Source organism: Hylobates moloch, unplaced genomic scaffold, assembly GCF_009828535.3.
Source record: "Hylobates moloch isolate HMO894 unplaced genomic scaffold, HMol_V3 SCAFFOLD_11, whole genome shotgun sequence".
In the NCBI taxonomy this organism is placed as follows: domain Eukaryota; kingdom Metazoa; phylum Chordata; class Mammalia; order Primates; family Hylobatidae; genus Hylobates; species Hylobates moloch.
The window spans coordinates 34012189-34028890 of record NW_026652286.1 but is presented as its reverse complement, the minus strand read 5'-3'; the positions used below and the strand labels follow the sequence as shown (position 1 = coordinate 34028890).

The 16702-nt window shown below is 36.3% G+C and overlaps 1 protein-coding gene across 2 annotated transcripts in view; it reads left to right on the top strand.

Annotated features, from left to right (window-relative positions):
• Positions 1 to 16702, top strand: part of FAR1 (fatty acyl-CoA reductase 1) — a 62904-nt gene that overhangs the window by 16863 nt on the left and 29339 nt on the right. For both annotated transcript variants that reach the window (XM_032166550.2, XM_032166549.2), the window contains exons 2-3: positions 9038 to 9233; positions 14591 to 14766. In XM_032166550.2, the coding sequence (XP_032022441.1) occupies positions 9045 to 9233; positions 14591 to 14766 (365 nt within the window). In that variant the 5' untranslated portion in view covers positions 9038 to 9044. The remainder of the gene's footprint in view (positions 1 to 9037; positions 9234 to 14590; positions 14767 to 16702) is intronic.

The window sequence follows — 16702 nt, the reverse complement described above, 5'->3', positions numbered from 1 at the left end:
GGACATGGCCCTCAGGGAAATCCTGGTAAAGTCTAATTGCCTTTAGATTTTAACTACCTGATTTTTTTTGTTTTTTGAAATGCAAGGTCTCACATATTTATTATTGAACCCAGCCAACTGGCACCTTCATAGCACATACAGAGAGAAAAAATATATTCCCAATAAGACATGTCCAACTGTCCAGATAGTGGTGACATTTTCAGCTTGATACGGTGACATGGTCGTGACCTTGACATAGCGTAAGTATGTGTGCCATCTCATGTGCAGTTCTTTATAGACCCAGTCTGGTTCTTCTCCAGTGTCTCCTTTTGGAGTTGTACCTGATTTTATTACCAGTTTTCATCTAAATCCACTGGGAATAGGACAATTTTTTGCTTTTGTTTCTTGGCCAGGAAATGCTTAATCCGGAAACTCTTGTGAGAAGACGTGGTGAGAAGCCAAGTCGAGCACACACAATGATGGTGGAGAAAGGAAGAGAGAGCCTGAATTTTTTAACAGTAAAATTTCTATTCTGAGTTGCTGGTTTGGCCCATCAACTTTTAATGCAATGATGTGGAATTTTTAAGGATTCTTAGCAAGAGTTTGTCTAATTTCATATGTTAAAATTTTCTGTGGAGCAGATTTTTGTCCATTGTATGCAGTTAGTAAAAGCTGAGGCCTTGTAGTGGAGACTGCTGTTGTTTCCTCCTGTCGTGAGTCATACAACTTTAGAACTGGGTAGGACCTTCCACATCATCTATTTTAACCCCTTCACTTTCTCTGAACTTCTCTTCTAGTGCTGTGCACTCAATTCTCATTCATGACATGATGCCTTGACCTCGCTGAAGGACAAGTAGAAACTTTATGTGCCTTCTCTAAAAGTGGGATTTAGTTAGAAGATTTGGTTCCAATTTCACCCTACCCGTATAGACGTGCTGAGGGACCTTAGGCAAGAAAAGTTATTAAGGAGACTTTTGGAAAATAGTATCTGAAGGCATGAGAGAGAGAGACAGTTTGTGCTAAATAAATTTTTCTTTCCATTTCTTCCCTTAACTATGTATTTTTCTCATCACTGGTGAGTCTTCTTTAAAACTTCATTCTTATTCTACCTGGCTGGCCTATGGAATTTCCTCTCATTTCCTTTCCCCATACCCCACTTCTTATATATTTGTTCGTATTTGTCTTACTGCTTAGCAAGTATCCGAAATAATCAGCTAATATTATGTTAAAAGTTTTAATTAATTTGAGTTGTTTTAAATTCCAATACAGAAAAAGGAGTTCTCATTTCTTGGCACCAAAAAGCTGCCTTTTTAAAAAAAAAAATGATAATTTTTTGTGCTTTTTAAAAAATGACTAGTCAGGTGCGATAGTGAGAAGAAGGGAACAAGTAGAACAAAGAGGCAATCTGTAACTGTGAACAATCAGTTGTGGTAACTCAATATCTTCGGACCAGGTTTACACTTTTCTGATTATTGGAATACTGCAGTCTCTCCTTTTAATTGCTTTATCTATTTAAAAAACTCTTATATTAAAAGTTGAAAATGAGAGGATCTTGTCTTTAATTACCCAGAAGTTTCTAAAATTAATGAAACAACATGATTAGCCTTCCATTAATATTAGGGCATTTATTAAGAGAATACAATCATGTTACAGAAGTGCAGGTTTATATTGAGTGGGGTGTTACCTTAGAAGTTCTCTGTGATTCTCCATTTGTCATTTCAGGCTCTTTTGGCCCATGAGACCCGCGTGTTCTTTTGCAAATGAGGAAACAGGTTCAGAGTAGTAGCTTTATCTTAGGATCTCATAGCTGCTAAGTGGCAGAGTTTGGACTTGAACTCCTAGCAAGTAAATATATCTTAAGTAGCTTTGTAATATGTTTCTCTTAATGCACTTATAAATGCAAATATGTGATAATATTTTTTTACAGCCACTAGGAAAACCCACTTTGTAAGTAAGCCTAAGTGAATTCCTTGAAAATAATGGTGATGTATGGTACTCAGCATTTTGCTGATCTTCAGAAAGATTTCTGCTTCTTTAATTTGAGTCAAAAGATAAGGTGTGTTTTGAACAAAATAGCTAGCTACGACTGCTAGGTGATATTTCCTAAAGCAGCTCAAGAACAGTGAAAATAAATGTAAATCACCTTTCACAGTCCTGTCGTCCCCTTCCCCAAGTGTGTGGGAATGCTAATGCTGCAGCTTTTCTTATATTGCAGTGGTGCAGCTACTTCTCAACAGATGATAGGCGCTTGTAGATGTAGCAGGAATCTGAACAGCATGCTCTGGAAGGATTGTCAGCATTCCTTTCATGGCTTTTGCTTTTCTAGTTGCTTCTGGCCACTCTGGCAGGACTGTGGAAGATAGGACAAGTCTGAACTTCTCTTAAAAGAATTCTCATTTTTATTGGCTTTGCCAATAAGTTTGTAGGGTGAAGTGTTTTGGTTGGATGGGGAAGCCAAGAATACATTTCTTTTCAAATTAGTGCAGCTTTCCTTTGAGCCAGAGGCAGGGTTTAAAAATATTTAGTGCTTGTAAAGTTTTTGGTGGCATTATGCTAAGTTGTGGGAATTGTTTTTTTTTCCCTAGGAGGAAAACTGCGTTAAGTCATTATAGTAGTATAAAATCACTTGTTAATAGCTTTGAAAGAAGTCGCTTCACTCTACAACTCTCTTAGCAAGCAATCTTTATTCTGTTAGGCTTGAAGAGAATTAAGTTTGGTAAAAATTTTCTGCTATTTGGTGGTGACAGATTAGCTGTTTAGGCTTTGGTAGGGCAGATATCTTGATAACTGAAGGCAGTACATCATTTTGGTTTTTTTTTAGGGTTGAACTAATCACAGGCTCTAATTTCTCAATTGTTAGAGGGAAAACTGCTTAATATCTTTCTCTGTCTTACATGCATATGTACACCTATGGAAAACTTTCTGGTGCCTGGTACCTAGTAGGTCCTTAATAAATATTTGTTGAATAAATTTTTACGTAAGAAAAAAAGCTCAAAGAATTAGCTGTTCTAGGTATGTTCTCAGTATACTATTTAATATATATTGAGTATGTAATTGTCATTAATACCTACTTGTTAGGAAGTATATTGATGCAGAACTATTCTTCATATCTCCCATATGAGGTTATTGACATCAAACCATTTTATTTATTTATTTTTTTTAAGAGATGGGGTCTTCTGTGTTGCCCAGGCTGACCTTGAACTCCTGGGCTCAAGCGATCACCTCTCTCTCAGCCTTCAGAGTAGCTGGGACCATTCATTTGAACTTCAATGCTCTGTAGTTTTAATTAGGCTTTTTGTCACTGAAATCTTGAAATAGTCTCAAACCTGAAGTAGATTATAATGAAGGTAACCATATAATTTATTGTGCAAACTGAGACACTTCTGAGAAATTAATCAAAATTAAGTGGGAGCAGCATGTATAAACCAGGCTTTTTCCAGGCAAACTAGGACATATGATCACCCTGTTTGTTTTTATTTTTCAAAGTAAATGTTTTATCGAAATACAATAAATTCAGAAAGTCCATATATTCTAAGTGGACAGCTTGATGAATTTTTAAAAAGTCAGCCTCCTAGATCAAGAAATAGAACATGACCAGTATCCCAGAAGTCTCCTTCATGTTACCTTCTGGTCACTCCCTCTTCTTCCCTGCAAGACTTTTGGCCATAGGTAAGTTTTGCCTAGTTTGAACTTTATATAAATGGCATCATATAGTAGTACATACTTTTTTACCTGGCCTTACCAGCTCAGTGCTCCCTTTGTGAGATCCGTCCACATTGTGTTTTAGCGATCGTTCCTTCATTTTTATTGTTTTTAAATATTTCATCATATGCATATACCACACTGTATATGTTATATTGTTGATGAACACTTGGGTTTTATTTTGGGCCAACAGAAATGGTGCCGTTATAACCATACTTGCTTGTTCTTTTGATGAACATATGTACTCATTTCTGTTGGGTATATAATTAAGAGTGGAATTGCTAGGTCTTATGATATGTGAATGTTCAGCTTTAGCAGGTAGTACCATCTTTCCTAAGTATTATATCAACCTGTACTTTCTCCAGCAGTAAGATGAGAGTTCCAGTTATTGTGCACCGTTATTCTGAGGGTCAGTGTAGTGGGATCACATAGGGGTTTTAACTTGATAACTAATGAAGTTGAGCCCCTTTTCGTGTGTTGTCATTTCGATCTCTTTTTTTTTTTTTTTGAGACGGAGTCTTGCTCTGTCGGCCAGGCTGGAGTGCAGTGGCAGGATCTTGGCTCACTGCAACCTCCGTCTCCTGGGCTCAAGCAGTTCTCCTGCCTCAGCCTCCCAAGTAGCGGGGATTAAAGGCGTGTGCCACCACAACCGACTAATTTTTGTATTTTTAGTAGAGATGGGATTTCACCATGTTGGCCAGGCTGGTCTCCGAACTCCTGACCTCAGGTAATCCGTCCGCCTCAGCCTCCTAAAGTGCTGGGATTACAGGTGTGAACCACCATGCCTGGCCTGATCCTCTTTGGTAATGCCCATTTGTATACTTTCTTTTCTTGTTTGTTCAAGCCTTTCCCATTTTTCTATTGGTTTATCTCTTACTGATTTGGAATTTACATATTTATGTATTCTAGATATTAATGTTTTCATTATATATATATTACAAATATCTTTTACTCTGGTTTGCCTTTTCTTTTTATTGTTAATGTCTTGGGATAAACTTAATTTTAGTTTTGTCCCGTGTAGCAATATTTTCCTTTTTATGTTCTATTTAAGAAATGACTGCATGAAAGTCATGGAAATGGTCCTCCTCTATAATCTTGTAGAAACATAATTGTTTTACCTTTCACATTTAGATCTCCAGTTTATCTGAATTTCTGTGTATAGTGTGAGATAGAGTTCAAAATTTCATTTTTTCTGTATGGATAATGACTCTGCACCATTGTCTTCTTGTCCTAATACCACATTCCTGTAGCTTTATAATACATCTCAATATATGGTAATGTAAGTTCTCCATCTTTGTTATTTATGTTTGTCTTGGCTAATCTTGGCCCTTTGTATTTCCATAAACATTTTAAAATCTCAGTTTCCATATTAAAAAAAACAGCGTAGATTTTGATTGGGATTATATTGACTCTAAGGATGGTAAATTGACATCTTCAGTCTTCCAATCTAGGAATATAGTATATGTCTCCACTTATTTAGGTGTTGTTTAATTTCTGTCAGTATTTAGTAGGTTTTAGAATAGAGGTCTTATATATGTTTTCTATCCTTTTCCAATTCTTGATGATTTTTTAAAAAATAATTTATTGAGATGAGATTCACATAATATAAAACAACCATTTGTGTCTGTCTGTTTTGTGCTGCTATAACAAAATATCTTAGACTGGGTAATCTGTAAAGAACAGAAATCTATTTCTCACCATTCGGGAGGCTGGGAAGTTCAAGATCAAAATTCACCGATTGTTTCGGTCGTCTGGTGAGAGCTGCTCCCTGCTTCTGAGATGGCACGTTGTTGTTGAACCCTCCAGGGGGAAGGAACGTTGTGTCCTCACCTGGCAGAAGGCAGAAAGAAAAGCAAGAAGCAAACTAGCACAATGTTGAGTGAAGCCACTTTTATGAGGCCCTTAATCCCATTGATGAGGAAGGAGCCCTCCTGCCCTTATCTCCTCTTAAAGAACCCTCCTCTTAATAGTATATCACATTGGCAAAACCTGAATTTTGGAGGGGACACATTCAAATCATAGCACCATTAAAGTGAGCAGTTCAGTGGCATTTAGTACATTCAGTGTTGTGCAACTGCCACCTCTATCTAGTTCCAAAACATTTCATCATTCGAAAGTAAAACTCCTTAAGCAGTTTCTCTATACTCTCTATTCCCCTATGCCACAGGCACAGGCAACTACCAATTTGCATTCTGTCTCTGTATATGTATCTGTTTTGGATATTTCATATGAAGGGAATCATACAATATGTGACCTTTTGTGTCTGACTTCTTTCACTTGATATGTTTTTGAGGTTCATCCATGTTGTAGTAAGTATCAGAACTTTGTTCTTTTTTATGGCTCAGTAGTATTCCATTGTATGTATATACCACAATTTGTTTATTCATTTGCTGATTGACATATGGGCTATTTGTGCCATTTGGCTATTGTGAGCAGTGCTGCTATAGATTGAGTATCCCTAATCCAAAAATCTGAAATTCAGAATGCTCCAAAATTCAAAACTTTTGGCTGGGTGTGGTGGCTCATGCCAGTAATCCTAGCACTTGAGGTCAGGAGTTCACAACCAGCCTGTCCAACATGGAGAAACTCCATCTCTACTAAAAATACAAAAATTAGCTGGGCATGGTGGCGGGCACCTGTAGTCCCAGCTACTCGAAGGCTGAGGCAGGAGATTCACTTGAACCCAGGAGGTAGAGGATGCAGTGAGCCGAGATCACATCACTGCACTCCAGCCTGGGTGACAGAGTGAGACTTTCTCCAGAAGGAAAAACTTTTAAGCACCAACATGATGCTGTAAGGAAATGCTTCCAGATTTCAAATGTTCAGATTGGGGATGTTCAACCAGTAAGCATAATGCAGATATTCCAAATTTGAAAAAAATCTGAACTATGAAATGCTTCTGGTCCAAAGCATTACAGATAGGGGATACTTAACTTTACAAACCTGTGTCAACTTGTTTGAGAACCTGTTTTCAGTTTTTTGGTATGTTTACCTAGGAGTGGAATTGCTGGGTCATATGATAATTCTGTTTAACTTTTTAAGGAACTGCCAAACATTTTTACACAGCAGCTGAGCCATTTTACAGTCCCACCAACAGTGTATGATTGTTCTAATTTTTGTACGTCTTCACCAACACTTATTTTTTTCTGTAATTTTGGTGTTTTATACTGTTTTAAGTGGTATAATTTTGAGTTTAAAATTTTTCACTGTTTGTTGTTGGTATATAGAAATACATTTTTTCTCCATATAAACCTGGTAATCAGGTGACATTAAATTCGCTTGGGGGCTATTAATTTTAATAGTCTATTTATTTATTGGATTTTGTACTTAGACCTGAATTTCCAATTTCTAAATGCTTTCATATTATTTGTTTCCTTTTTTAGTAATTATATTATGGATGTAGCAGTCTTGTGAACAACTTAGAGAATATAGGAATTTAAGATATCTTAAAATTTTTCCTTACCTTAGTTTCCTTTGTAGTTCTATTGCTTTTCATTTTGGTCTTTCTTTATTTTGTAGGTATTTTTCAAATATCTGGTGATCCGTGGTTATCTATTTGTATTTATAATGGAATAGGGTGGTTGGTTTTGGTAGCTGATACTGGCTTGCTCTAGTTTTTTGAGGTCTGTTTTCTCAAAAGAGCTTTTCCACAGATGGTATGATTGAGAACTCTGCATGAGTTTCCTTTAAGGTGGGGATATCCAAGCTTTTGGCTTCCCTGAGCCACATTGGAAGAAGAATTGTCTGGGCCACACATAAAATACACTAACGACAGCTAATGAGCTAAAAAAAAAAATCACAAAAAAACTAATGATGTTTTAAGAAAGTTTATGAATATGTGTTGGGCTGCATTCAAAGCCATCCTGGGCCATGGGTTGGACAAGCTTGCATTAAGGCCAGCAGCAGAGGCTGAGGACCTAAAATGTATTCTGAGCGCTATAAATGCTTTTTTCTTTTGTTTGTTTTTGTTTGCTCTCTCCTGATCCACTGCCTCTCCCACCTTCGTTTGTGGATGTTTGGAGCAACCATCAGGCTAAATTCCAGTTCTCTTTTGTCCCTAGTACCCGTGCTGGATGCTTTTCTCAATCAGATCTAGATACTAAGCCTGGGAGCCAAAGTTTATGTAGAAAGTAAGACTGATGAGTAGCTCTGCTGTTCTGTGAGCAATCTTTTCATTATCTTGATTTCCTTATGCTTTAGTCCAGCTTCTGGATCCTGACCTTGATGTTTTCTCCCAGATTCCATTTAGGAGATTGGTAAAAAGAGCTCTTGCCTCGTTATAGTCCTTTCCTGTGATTGTTTTGCTTGGGTTGCTGTTTCTTCTGGTATGGCTATTCTACCAATTCAGTCTTACCTGTTTCTTCCAGAAATTCTTCTGTTTCTTTTCTTTCTTCCTTTTTGTTTGGCTTAGTTTAATGGAGCTATTTTTTCCAGGTTGTTATGAACATATATTTTTTAATTATGAAAAATTTGGACATAACTCACATGTATCTACTCCCCAGCTTAAATAAAACATAAATACAATTCAAGCTCCTTATTCTCTCTCTGGTTGTATTGCACTCCCTCTCATGCATCTATTAATATTTTTCCATCTGTATGCATTTCTAAACAATACAGAGCATTGTTTTGAATGTGTTAGAGCTTTTTGTAGTGACATAATACATGAATTCTTCTGCACCTTGTTTTTATTTTTCCTTTCATTATGGTTGTTTGTTTTCTTAATATATCTTTTCTGCTGTTTCAGAGGAATTTGGGTAGAGAAGATAAGTCAGCTCATGTATTTCTTACTCTAACTTTTTAAAAGGGGAGATTTAAGCACCTTTTGGATATACTGTCACTAAGAGACACGTAGTAGAAAGGGCTTGGTGTTACCTCTTCTTGTTTCAATGGGTGTTGATAGGTGAATATGACACCTCCAGTGTTACACAAGCTAGGTAATTGAGTCTTGCTGCTGACCTGTATTTGGTGTTATAAATCCCTTTGGAGTCAGAGAAACACCATTCATTTGTGTTTAGGGTATAACTGAGGTTGAATGAAGATTTGAGTTCTTATTGCTGGAAGGAATTTTTAGACATCCTTTAGTACAAATTGTACCAAAGAAACTCAGGTCCAGAGAAGGTGAGTGACTTGTCTCAGGTGATCCAAGGGAAAAACACAGGGTTAAAAACAAGCTATAGTTCTCATTCTTCTTTCCACTTTACTATAATGAACTTGAGGTTAGAGTCCTCTCTTGTTAATGTTCTATTTTGACTTTTGCCTGCTTTTTAAAATACTTATTTGAATACCAAGAGATTTTTAGTATGTAAGAATGATGGTGAATCCTTAAACTAATGCTTATATGCCATGTTTTTCTCAGGATCAAAATGGTTTCAATCCCAGAATACTATGAAGGCAAGAATGTCCTCCTCACAGGAGCTACCGGTTTTCTAGGGAAGGTGCTTCTGGAAAAGTTGCTGAGGTCTTGTCCTAAGGTGAATTCAGTATATGTTTTGGTGAGGCAGAAAGCTGGACAGACACCACAAGAGCGAGTGGAAGAAGTCCTTAGTGGCAAGGTAGGTATGGAAAATGAGCACTCGGAATGGAGAAAAAAGTGTGTGCTTGTGTATATAATTATTGTAGCTGTCGATAGCTTGGTGTATTTCTTCAGTATTCTGAAAAAATTAGTAAAAAAAATTTAGTAAGTTCCTACAGGATGGCACAAAACTGGATATGACTTGTGAATCACAAGGAGAAAAAGTTTTCCTCTGTGACTGGCAAAATTGTATAACAAGCTCTAAATTACCTTTCTGGTGGGTATTTAAAGTATGTTTTTTAGAACATTTGAGGCAGGTTGTTTGTAACTACTAAATAATTTAGATAGTCTTTTGATAATAATAGTAACTAGGTAGTGAGACTACCTGCTATTCTGTAAGACACTATGCTTTGATAAAATTTATAAACACCACTTACTCCACCACAACAGTATTAGGAGGTTGAGAAGTCACATATTCCCATTTGACAGATGACAGAGGGGTCATATAGAATATAATATGTCATATATTTTGAGCCTTTGGAAAAATATTACTAAGAAAAAATGGAAATGAGCTAGAATAAAATTATTTCACGATCATAAGTTTGTGAATTCTCTCAAAATGAATGAATTTATCTGACATTTACTAATAAATAGTAAGTTGAATCAGAAGGCTATAAGCTCAATTTTGGTACACATAAGGAATCTGACTGCAGGCATATCTCAAAAAGGAATTTCAAGTAGAGCATTTATTTAATAATTAGAATAATACTCATTTGAATATCTACATTCTTACAGGCCTCTTAAAAAATCCTGAAACTGTAGCAAGCCTCTTCATAACAACCAACCAGACTTTTGACTTTGAATGAACTTCATATACCTTTATGATAGTTCTTTGGAATTAATTGTCATATCACATTAGCATTTGTTTGACACCATGCAACAGATATTCCTCATTATGTTGGTTTTATTTTTTAATGATAGGATGTAAGATTCTTTCTTAGAAGTTTAAAAATTACTATTATTCTTTTAAATTATTCAAATTAGTCTGCATTAGTCTCCCTTAATCATTTTTTCTCTCTGATTCTTTGCTGAACCCTTCTGGAATCCTTTGCTTCCTTTAAAACCTACAAGGAAGGAGTCATCAATGGGGCTATAAAACCAAAAGGCTTGTTATAAGTAAAATGTCTACATGTGTGTTTTGTTGCCTTCTCTGCCCTTTGTTTACTCATCTTGGCATTTTTATTATGAACCACTTGTAATTGGTATGTTTTAATTTTTCTTCTGATACTCCTCTCCCCCCAGTGAGGGGTTATTTGTTCTTACTCACTTTTTATTTTTTAGATAATACTTACTGTGCCTGCTTAGTCCTGGGCATTTGACTTGTTGTAGGGGGTTGAATTCAGGGATAAGTAAGATATGTTCCTGGCCTTTTAGACAGTTTTTAAGAGGGAAGGAAGAGGGAGTGATAGAAATGTCAGGAGGAGATAGGAATAGATATTTAAGTTGATGTGCTGGCCAGAATTGAGGGTCTGAGTAAAACATGAAGATGACTTGGGCATCTTCTTCGGGGTCTTCAGAGCAGTGCTTCTAAAATTTCTTCCACACTAAGCCTAAGAAAAGGAGTGTTTTCTACTTAGAGCCTGAGGTTTCATTGAACTTCAGTGGTTTAGCCTGAACATACAGCTATTATTTTCAATAAAAAAAAGTTTTTTCCCCAAGTATTTGACTAAACTTGATACTCCGTAAAATTATGTAATTTTATCTTATGCCTTCAGTTACCTCCTGGCACATCCTACCACTTAATCCTAAAGCCATGTATTCTCCGTTATGTATAGCATTGCTGGTGAGTCCATAAAAATGAGTCCTTTTTATGTCAAATAGCAGTGAGTGTACACTTAAAGTTAGTAAGAAATTTTAGGTATGGTCTACTCTGATTTTGAAATAGGAATAAAGAACATAAGGCCAAAAGCACATACCACCATGTGGGACATTGACTTATAGCAGGGTTTCTCACCTTCAGCACCATTGACATTTTGGGCTGGCTAATTCTTTGTTCTGGAGGCCTGTTCTATGCATGGTAGGTTTATCAGCAGCATTCCTGGCCTCACTCACTCTTGTGACCACCAAAAATGTTTTTAGACATCACCAAATGTCTGTTGGGGACCAAAATCACCCCTGGTCAAGAACCATGACTTATGGAAATGTCTCAGGTAACAGAAACTCCATTGGGTGATGAAGATTGAATTAAAATACTTGATCATGGCCTGTCACGGTGGCTCATGCCTGTAATCCCAGCACTTTGGGAGGCCAAGGCTGGTGGATCACTTGAGGCCGGGAGTTTGAGACCAGCCTGGCCAAAATGGAGAAACCTCACCTCTACTAAAAAATACAAAAATTAGCCGGACGTGGTGGTACATGCCTGTGGTCCCAGCTACTCGGGAGGCTGAGGTGGGAGGATCGCTGGAACCTGGGAGGTGGAGGTTGCAGTGAGCTGAGATTGCACCACTGCACTCCAGCATGGATAATAAGTAAGACCCTGTCTCAAAAAAATAAAAAATAAAATGAAGTAGTTGATCATGAAGTAAATTCAGGAAAGAGAATCAAGGATATTAAAAAGGCATTAGTAAATGTAGTAAAGTGGGAACTAATTGGGTACTAGTGGGTTGAAAGCACCAGAAAAGATGGTATTGAGTAAAGAGATGTTGGCTAGAGAAGGGAAGAGTATCACATTTAAGATCTAGCAAATTTAAGAGCAGCATGATCATGTCCTGGTGGTAGTGGTAGAGATAACTGATATTAAAGGGAATTAAAGGTATTCAGCAATTAGGAGAATGAAGAAGTATGAACTCAGGGTGTTAAAAAGTACTTTTTTAGTCATTCGTTAGGTTCCTTTTCCTCTGCCCCATAAGGATTGATATTCTTCAAGTTTCAGGCTCAGGCCTTGGTATCTTATTAGGTCCAGTGAGATGGTTACTCAGCCTCCCTCTGTTTTATGTGAGATGAATGGATGTCCTTTAAATTAGATTTGGATTTAGTTTCATATAGTTAGGATCTTGGGTACTTATTATTGCTGTTACCTGGATAAACTCTTCTACTCCCAGGGCTTCAGTTACTACTTGTATGTGGTTAGTAAAATCTATATTGATAGTCTAGCTCTCTCCCTGAACTTAGACCCACAAAGCCAGTCACCTCTACTAGACCTGTCTTCTGGGGTGTCATGTAGGCACTTTACACTCGACATTCACAAGACTGAATTTGTATCTCCAAAACAGTACTTCTTTCTCTCCCTGTGTTCCTTAGTCTACCGAATTTATTCACTTAACAAATGTTTAAAGTCTTTATCTTGCCAGGCAAGATCTGCTCTCTTGGACCTGTGTGCTGAGCAAAATAGGTATGGACCCTACCCTAATGAAGTTTGCATTCCTTATCTCTCAAATTCAGTCATAAGCCAAAATGACTACATCCTGAATCTCATTGCTGTTATTTTGATTCAGACCAGTAAATGTCTTGATATGGGTAACCACAAGAGTGTCCTAAAACTCATTACTGCCAAAGGATTTTTTAAAAATTATGAACATGCTTGTATCACCTTTCTGCTTAAAATCTGTCAATAGAGACCGGGCGTGGTGGCTCACGCCTATAATCCCAGCGCTTTGGGAGGTCAAGGCAGGGGGGATCATGAGGTCAGGAGATCGACACCATCCTGGCTAACATGGTGAAACCCCATCTCTACTAAAAATACAGAAAAATTATCCGGGCGTGGTGGCGGGCGCTAGTCCCAGCTACTCTGGAGGCTGAGGCAGGAGAATGATGTGAACCCGTGAGGCGGAGCTAGCAGTGAGCCAAGATCTCACCACTGCACTCCAGCCTGGGCAACAGAGCAAGACTCCGTCTCAAAAAAAAAAAAAATCTTTATCAGTAGTTCACCATGACTCCCAGATAAAATTCATCTTTTTAATGTGGCTTAAAAGACACAGTTATCTGGCCTTTCTTATCTCCGTACAACTCTAGCTGCTTTTCCTGCATACTCTATGTTCCAGGCTGACTGAATTATTTTTAATTTCCCAAGCATATTAATGCCTTCTGATTTCTAAGGGGTTATACATGCTACTTCCTCTGCCTGGAAACACTATTATTCTACTTTGTAATTTCAGGGCCTTCCTCCCTCACTTTTGTCCCTAACACACACACACATACCACACACACACACATTCTGTTAAATGTCATTTTCTCTGAGAAGCCAGCTTGTGTGTGGTCTTTCAAAGCTGGGTTGTTTGTTTCTCCTATGCAGGCCCATAACACTTACCTGTTATTACTTAACACTGTATTTTAATTGTACATTTACTTGGACCAAAGGCCATTTCCTTGTGTCTTTAGAATCTAGAAGGTGCCTTCCTGGCTCATATGAAATACTCAGTAAGTTTTTATTTTTTAAATTAATATAAGAAAACATTAATATTCAAGTCATGTGCTAGCAGTGGAAGTAGCAGTAAGAGCTATCAGTAGGAGCGGGAAGAGTGTTACATACTAAAGTCATCCAGGAAGGTGGAAGTGAGCACTGATATGTTATATAGACTTTCTTCTTAGGTTAAGAATCCTGCTTAAACTGCAAGTTTGAACTTCAAATGGAGAGTCAAAATGTGATAGAGCAGTGACCTAGAGGTAGCATCAGTGTTTCTCTGTCAAATCTGGGATAAAAAGTTAAACTTGACTCAATTGAATATGCCTTTAAACTGTAATCATTTTATGATCTGATTGTCTAGCAAAATTTATTCCTTTGGGTACACTTAAAGAATGTTGAATTTTCAGCTTAAATCCTATATATGTAATACTTCTGAAGTTTGTTCAGTTTCTAGTTTGCATTTGCCTACCAACTTTTTCCTTTAACATATTGACTTTGTTTTCCTTTTTAAAAATTTGTTCTAAGATTTTAGGTAGAATGTAAATCGTGTTTTTTTCTAATCTACTGAAAGGGAATAAAATAAAAATGAAGTGAAGTGAAAAATTAAGATCTAGATTTTAGAAATCTGAATGATCATTTTAAACATTGTCCTAATGTCTGTATTGCTGAAGTCTATTCTGAGGGGTGATACAATCTAATCAGCCAAGGCATGGACAGTTCAAATTCAACTTTGTGAGCTACCAGCTTTGTGTACTTAGCAAACTCCTTAACTGCTCTGAGTCTCAGATTCCTTATGTGCAAAATGAGGATAATAGCGTGGGCCTCATAGGGTGTTTTCTATACAGAATAATAGCAATTAAGAATAGCAACTTTAGGAATTGTATAGTTTAAGTTTCTAAAAAAAATAGTCATCCTTGGTGGGAAAAAATGGTGATAATGAGTTTTAGAAAGTGGAAAAATACTGCCCTAAAATAAATATTTTTCCCCTTTGATAGCTCTTTGACAGACTGAGAGATGAAAATCCAGATTTTAGAGAGAAAATTATAGCAATCAACAGCGAACTTACCCAACCTAAACTGGCTCTCAGTGAAGAAGATAAAGAGGTGATCATAGATTCTACCAATATTATATTCCACTGTGCAGCTACAGTAAGGTTTAATGAAAATTTAAGGTAAGTACAGGTAATTATATAATATTTGAACTTCAGTATAGTTATTAAAACATCTCATTTTAATTCTACTTTTTAGTCAAGTTGTTTCGAATGTGATTTGAAACTATTTGCCATATGTTAACTGTGGCTTTCAGTGTCCTACAGAGTGTTAAAAGAATTTTCTTCTTCTTCTCAGTTTAAAAACCTTGGATAACTAATACATGTTTATTGGAAGAAGTTGCCATGAATTTAAACATGCAACAGGGAAGAGGCAAAAAGTGGAGTAGAAGAAAACTTAGTCTTAACAACTAATAGTGTTTGTCTTCTCTTTCTTCAGAAGCCTATACCCCAGCAGCTTTATTCTTCTAATCCACATCATATCCATGTGAAAATAAACAAAATTAGGCTCAGGTTTTACAGGATAAGGAAAAATTGCTTATAAATTTAAATCACACCTTTTTATTTTCAAACTTTTGCGGTAGTGCTATGGGCAAGGTATGTTGGACATAAATTTAATTTAAAAATAATTTAGACTTCTTTCAAGATTCCTGTTGCAAGAAAAAGTTAAGACTCTAAATGTCCACCATTCTTAAAAAATCTAATGAGTATGCATTTCAAATAATGGTTCTGAATTCAGAGCATTCTTTTTGACAGTGTGGCTAAAGATAGAGTTTTTATAATGTTAATCTAATTGTATAGTCTCATGCCAATTAAAATGGTGTAGACTTGGTATAGGTTTCAAAGCTACTTGAAATGTAAAATGTTGTCTTTAAAATGTTTTAAAGATAAATAACTAAAAGGAGGATATTGAATGCTCTAACAAAGAAATGATAAGTGTTTAAGATGATAGATGTGCCAGTCACCCTGATCTAATTACTGTACATTGTACGCATCAAAACACCGCTATGTATCTCATAAATATGTAGTTATGATATGTCAATTTAAAAAATAAAATACATTTTTAAAAGTTTAAAAAATTTAGTTCTGAGGCTGAGGTGGGAGGATCGCTTGAAGCCAGCATCAGCAACATAATGAGACCCCGTCTCTACAAACAAAATATTTTAATTAAGAATTTAAAAAATTAAAAATTAAGTTCTGATTACAAAAGGTTTGATATTATTCCCCATATTGTCTTTATCTAATATGGAAGTATAAATGTCAGTCAACATTATATAAGGTGACAGTTCAGTGCCAAAGCATTACAGTGTGTTTTGCCTGTATTCCAGGTGAGGGCACTGTAATAGTCCCTTAGATCTCTGCAGTAGTCCTTTATGGGTTTTCAATGTAGTTCCTCATTAATTATTTTATTCCATGGTCACCTTACCTACTGTAATATAGGCAAATCCATTGTACGCTTGAGGAAGCTGAGGCAGCATTGTAACGGAAGGGCTATGAGCTTTGGAATTACATACATTAGTTCTAATCTTGACCATATCATTCATTTACTGGTGAGTTTGTGTAAGTTATTAACCTCCTTAAGCCTCAGCTTCTTGATTTATAAAATTGAAGTAACATTTCTCAAAAGATTTTTTTTTTTCCTTCAGGAAATTTAAGTGATGTCTCAGTTTGACTGTCCATGGCAGGAAATCTGAATCTGTAGCAGTTGCTTTATTTATTTTTTAGCTCTTTCTGTGCAGCTGACAGGTAAAATATTGTGCAGCCATTATGTGTTAATGATTCAAAGGTGACAAAAGTATGTTATTAGGACTATAATATGATCTTATTTTCATAAAATACATGTGTAGATGTATTTATGTACATGTCTTTCTATATTTGCTGATAATACATTTATCTTTGAATGTTGCAGTTACAGGTAGGTTTTTAGTCTTACCTGTATATTATTTTTTCTACTATGAACGTGTATTAATCTTCAAATAAAGGTGTATACAAATGACTTTTTAAAATTATTTTTAAAAGTAACACCTATAAGAAATCTTAAAGGGACTAATACCCTCAT